This window comes from Penaeus vannamei, chromosome 37 (assembly GCF_042767895.1).
Source record: "Penaeus vannamei isolate JL-2024 chromosome 37, ASM4276789v1, whole genome shotgun sequence".
Classification (NCBI taxonomy): Eukaryota; Metazoa; Arthropoda; class Malacostraca; order Decapoda; family Penaeidae; genus Penaeus; species Penaeus vannamei.
In genome coordinates, this window is record NC_091585.1 from 5,807,387 (window position 1) to 5,813,529 (window position 6,143).

Consider the following 6,143-nt stretch of genomic DNA (forward strand, 5'->3'; position numbering starts at 1 on the left):
ATTATCATTTTTTTTTTTTTTTTCAGATGCTTGGACTCTACAACTCTGCAAGAAACTTGATCCATAAGCTGCTGAAAATGTCATAGTCTTGTAAATCAGTGTTCTTTACACTTTTCATGGTCACAACACCAAGAATACTTTTCATTTATTCACAACAACAAAGAATAGAGCAAGAATGCCGACTCTTCCAGCCTGTGCTGTAGGGGGTCTATACCCCAGAAGACGTCAGCAGGTCAGACGTGACCATGACAAGAATATCATGTCTGGGGTGAGTGAAAAAGTTTATTTATTTTCATTTACACTGAATTTGTCTTAGAATAATGGTAATATAAAAATGCAATATACAAAGACAGAAAAGTAATGTTGATTGTGCCTTTCTTCCCATAGGTGGTCAGCATTATTGTAATTGTTGTAGTGTGTGCTTGCCTAAGCCAACCCCAGTGGTTCTGGTTGGATGGAGGGGGTTGTACCACACATACTATTGGCCTATATATGTTTTTCCACCCGGGAGAGTTCCACGTAACTGAAGACACAACTTACAGCCCTTCAACGTCTCACCTAATATATTATGCAAATGGCCACAGTAAGTTGCACTAAAAGGAGTACAGTATATACTGAAAAATTGTTATATATGGAGGTGTCAGAATTTTTGCAATGTGATATTTCTTTTAGAAAAAAAATGATTCACAGAAAATGCCCAAATTATTTGTTTTATGATACCAATAAATCAAAAGTTGGTTTGGGAAAATATCTGGCAAACCACCCAATTATACCATCTGATGATTAGAGCCTTTGATAGATAACTATATTAAATTGATATTATCAAATAAAATTTGTATTTAGGGAGAGCTAGATGACCTCAAAAATTCTTTTTCGTAATGTGCCAGATATTCCACATTTTGAGGTAAAAAAAAAAAAAAAAAAAAAAAAAAAAAAAATCTAGCTCAAAATATTTATACAAATATATTTTTGCCATAATGTGTTGGGTGGTTATTAAGGAAGCCCTTAGAGCTCACATGTGTGTTCTGGTGTCTTAACACACATACAAAAAACCTATAAAGGAACAAATTACCCTCTTGAAATATCAGCTCATTAATCTTAATTTTTGAAATTGATTAGTATTCATATTCGGTGAGTCATCTGTACTTGCAAAATTTGTCTAAAATTGATAACATGAATGATCACTTTAATTGCATGTGGTCCAGACAATAACTAAAGCACAAAATTATTAAATTGACCTTATATTGATTCCTGAGGAAAACTTCACATGCCATCTCACCCCTTTTGGATGGTAAGTAGTTTAGGAACTGGGGAAATTCCCTCGGATGGAGACAGCATTGATGTCTCCTCCCGACTTGCTTCACCTGTTAGTAAATCTTGACCAACACATCTCTGTCATTCCTGCAGCCTTATAGCTCCACAAAGGGGTCCCTCTAACACCCTCTTGTCATGAAGATCTTCAATCTATAAAAATTTATTTGACAAGAGCTCCTACTTCTAATGGATGATCAACATGTCGATACGCTTCATTTCTTACCCAGCATCAGGCTTCTTCGCCTCAAAATGTTGTTGCCTTGTTAAGAAAATAAGTTTTTAAAATAAATCATCAGCTTGATTCCAAGGGATGAATTGATAAAGATAATGTTGTGGCTCCTAAAAGAGGGTTTCTTGAGTTCAAGGAGGTAGAAGATTTCCCTTGAGTCTAATAACTAGGATGATAATAATTTTTCACATCAAGACACACTTCACACCAATTACTTTAATACAAATTCAGAAGTTGAAACAAATGAATATGAAGAATAAACATTATGTACAGATATTACAATGTTCTTCAAAACTAAGTGATACTCTAAATGATATGCTGGTATGTAAAGTCTAAATCGAAAGACATAAAAATGGGGTTATTGATAATTCAGATTAAATAATCACTGGGCAGTTACCACATTTCCAAAACTGACAATGTCTCTGTGTTGATGTATAAAATATTTTTCACATTTGATATTTATGGGACCTTTATATATGCAGGGACTTAGATTTGAAGATGTGAGTACATACGAGTTGGGGAAAGCTATTAAGCGGAATATCTTTTATCTTTTCTTTTTTCAGAGCTGAAATATTGTGTGACTCCCGAAATCGTAACCTTGATGAGAGTTGTAATTGGTCTTATCTTTGTGATGATTTGCACATCATTAATTCAAATGATGCTTGACATAACTGGCCCAACAGGCAGAGTTCTTAAGTGCATCAGAAAAAATGCAGTTGCTGGGATTATATCAGGTAAGCTACTAAAAATGTACATTTTTAAGATATGAATATATGATTAGTTGGTTTTACATTAATCTTGATTTATTTGCAATATGGAATTCAGAAACTAATATTCAAGTAATGATCAGTAGAAAAGGCAATATATATGATCAAAACAGGGCCTCTTAAATGTTATATCTCAATTAATTTGGAACAAAATTCAGAACAAAAGAAAATTAACCTGATGCTGCTGGAGATGGCATACAGCACGCACATGCCATACCCATATTGAGTTTAATTTACTAATTGTATTTATACACAGATAGCTCCACATGTACTTAGTCAAAAAGGAGTAAATCATCGATTCCACTTATCTCACCTGTTTAATCTTTTCCTTGTTCATCTGTGTAGATAAATTTCACAAAACAATACTACAGTGAATATCACATTTTCATGCCAACATTTGGTTAAAAAGCATATAAAGCTAGGGTTTCATGACATGACTTTTTCCAGTTTTGGTGTGTGTAGTGTGCGTTGGTGTATGCTACTACATTACTACCTTGATAGAAACACAACAAGAGGCCACAAAGCCAGTGACTGGACCGGCAGCATCTGCTAGAGTGCAGATTAAGCTAGATGTTGGGTTTTACCTTCTCATATTTGCAGGTATAACATTGGATCATAAGATCATGATAAAACCAGTTTGTAATCTCATAAAAGTTTGCATTATTTTATAATTTTATCTAGATAAGAATGCAATTTTTTTGTAAGTATTTTAATATTCCATATTTCTAAACAGGTGGTATGTCTGTGATGTCTGTGGGATGCAGCTGGCTACGACCAGCACACATTTTCCAGGATGGAGATGCAGCTCCCTTAGTAGAAGAGTGGGGTGGCCTAGAGGGCATGGAGACCTTTTCTGTTCCTCCAGGTAGTTCCCTAGGACCCTACATGCCCTACCTACATGATATGGAGCCTCCCCCACCAGTTGAAGGGCACCCTCCTCCTCCATACACTCCATAGTAATTTTATTCCAGATTAGAAACCAAAGGTTAAGGATATGTTTTATTTCTCATATTTATTTGTTTTCTCCAGAGTTAATCATATTTCCATATATTGATAGAATATACGAAAACACACATGCGTCAATGTATATATTTTTTCTGTGCAGGGTTGTGATATATAATTTTTGTGCAGGGCTTTGACTTTGCATCACTCCTAGTATTAAAACTATTATTTTGGTGTAAGATAATCAAGCTTTGAAATTTATTGTATCTAAATAAATCATTATTGTCTTGTTAGCAGAGACTATTCAAGACAAAGCTGCAGCTTTTTTATCATCATTTTCAAAGAAGCAGATACACTGATTGCATCTGTTCTACGTAAAAGATGATAGTATGTGAGAAAGAGAAAGGAAATTGTTTGTAAAAGAGTATAAATATAGTATAAGTACACTGTCCAGATTAGTTTTTTCTTTTCTATTTAAATTCCTTGTCCTGCTTATTTTTTTCTACTTTGTTTATACTTTTCACTAGCATGTAGTTACCAGGGAGTCAATTTCTAGGTCTGCCTGATCTCATCTATTTACCCCATTTTTGGATTTTTAAAATTCTTAATGCTGTTATTGATAGCATCATATCATTATTGTTATTAACATTAAATGTAATGATAATAATAACTTCCAGAAATTAAAGGAATGGGGTAAGCAGGTGAGATCTCGTAGGTCTTGTAATGGACTCCTTGGTGACTAAGGAGGGAGCCAACAGTGTGTAAATAAAATTGTTAAGATGGAACGAGTGGGCAAAGCATGTATACATGGATTCCCAGTTTCAATTTATTAGGTTTGTAATGGCACTAGGCAGGTACAAAAAATAAAAATTATAAATCTGTATCACTTAGTACCTAAACTAAAAGTCAGTCCTTAGTTTTTGTATATATGCTTCATGCACATCAGCATAAAGAGTAATACAAACAAAACAAATGAGGCACTGAAATGATGTGATTGGAATTAATATCTAATGTTAGTAGTGTATTTTCAAGCTTGTCCTTCAGGAACACAGTATTTTACCTGAACAAAATTTGTATAGTAGCTAATAGTTGTCCAAGAAAAGTTTTTTGAATATAAAAGGAATAGCAAAAAATGTTAATTCTGATCTTCGTATTATTTAGCCTAAGTATTGTATAAATACACAGTAGATTATATTTTGTGCCAGAAAGACAAATGGTGAAGAACATGATCAAAGATTGTAAACATTTGAGTAACCTTGATTTTTATTTTGTTTTATCTATATTTATTTTTTATTTGTTATTGTTTTTTCTAAGCACATTTATACTTTTCAATATTTAAACAGAATTTTGTATATTAATTGTATTTACAAATAAATGGTTCCAGAAGTACCAAGTTCTCTAAGTTCAGGTACTAGTCCAACCCATCTCACCTGTTTCCCTTGATTTTTGGCAAAATAGTTTTTGTCTTGTATCACTAGTACTTTTCTTAATAATGCTGTAATGTTCATTATGTCAATAATAATAGTAATGTTGTAATGTTTATAATGTCAATAATAATAATAACAGCATTGATATTAACAGTTGTAAAAAAACTCAATTACGTAGACTAAGGTCATGTAGACAACTAATTGACTCCCTTGTAGCTGAGTACTTGTGGAGCCATCTATGTGTAGATACATTTCACAAATCAATACTACAGTCAACATCACAATTCCCAGATTGGAATAAGGAGGCAAAGTTTTTGGCTATATTTCTTCTTGTAAATAGGGATGTACTAATTACAGGCATGTGGAGGATTGTTGAAAATTGTATCCAACAAAAAATTGTTTTGGCCTAGGGGCATGAATCCTCTTTCTAAAGTGGAGGGCCTCATAATAACAGAAATGCTGAGAGAATACATTGTGCTAACAGTATATTTCCTGACAGTCTTAGAGAAGCATGTAAATTGATAAATGTAAATTGTTAAACATATAGCACAATTGGCTGTAAATACCTGTAAATACTTTTGATAGCAAAAGTAGCTGGAGGATATAAACTTTCAAGTTATATTTCTCTTGTACTGTCAAAATGATGTGGATATGGAGGTTGGCAACTATCTTACATTTCAAGCCACTGCAAATTTCATTTCATATATGATCAGGATTTTTAAAAATATTGTACATTTACTTTGAAATGTGATCTTTAAATGTAATGGTTAATGGTTGAAAGAAATAGATGTGCCAGACGTTAAGGGTTATATAGCACTATGGTAAAGTATTAGTGGAGAAAAGGTTCAAAATGTTAACATTCAGGATAAAATGTGTTAGCTGTTGGAGGTAATAGAGCATTATAGCAGTGTATGGTAGTAAAAGATTAAAGAGAGAGAACAAATGAAAGAAAGTGGAGATCATTAAGAAAGGAGGGGGCTAAGGGTGGAGGGCAATTGGATGATATAGAGAAATGGAGAGTATCTGTGGCTATGGAAGGAAGAGAAACATTGTTTAACCCAGTATGTACATGCCATGACTGTTGTGGACCAAGTAGCAGGTGACATTGCATCATGACCAATTGTGCTCATCAAACAGTATTTATTTTCTCCTATAGTAGCAGGATCATTTGCATAGTGAAACATTTAGACAATGGCACCTAAACTGAAGGTAAACCTACATGTTTAGAATTGTTAAAAATCATATAATAATATAAAGTCTTTGGTTCCTAATGTTGCCCAAAAACTAGGCGTAAACGGGAAACTGTCACCAGCCATCAACGGGAATTTTGGGTAAAGATGGCTATTAGAGAAGTAGGGGGAGATGAATCCAGGAAATGAAATGTGGGAACTGATGAAGTATTAGGGAGAATGGCAGGAGGGAAGGGATCCAGAAAAAGACATTTGTGACAAATGAGATTGATTA

At 33.6% G+C, this 6,143-nt stretch overlaps 1 protein-coding gene across 2 annotated transcripts in view; it reads left to right on the forward strand.

Moving 5' to 3' along the window:
* The window catches only part of LOC113802804 (transmembrane protein 127), an 11,103-nt gene extending 6,711 nt beyond the window's left edge, over positions 1–4,392 (forward strand). For both annotated transcript variants that reach the window (XM_070115097.1, XM_070115098.1), the window contains 5 exons: positions 27–268; positions 388–583; positions 2,107–2,277; positions 2,758–2,910; positions 3,044–4,392. In XM_070115097.1, the coding sequence (XP_069971198.1) occupies positions 176–268; positions 388–583; positions 2,107–2,277; positions 2,758–2,910; positions 3,044–3,267 (837 nt within the window). In that variant the 5' untranslated portion in view covers positions 27–175 and the 3' untranslated portion in view covers positions 3,268–4,392. The remainder of the gene's footprint in view (positions 1–26; positions 269–387; positions 584–2,106; positions 2,278–2,757; positions 2,911–3,043) is intronic.
* Positions 4,393–6,143: the final 1,751 nt, after the last annotated feature.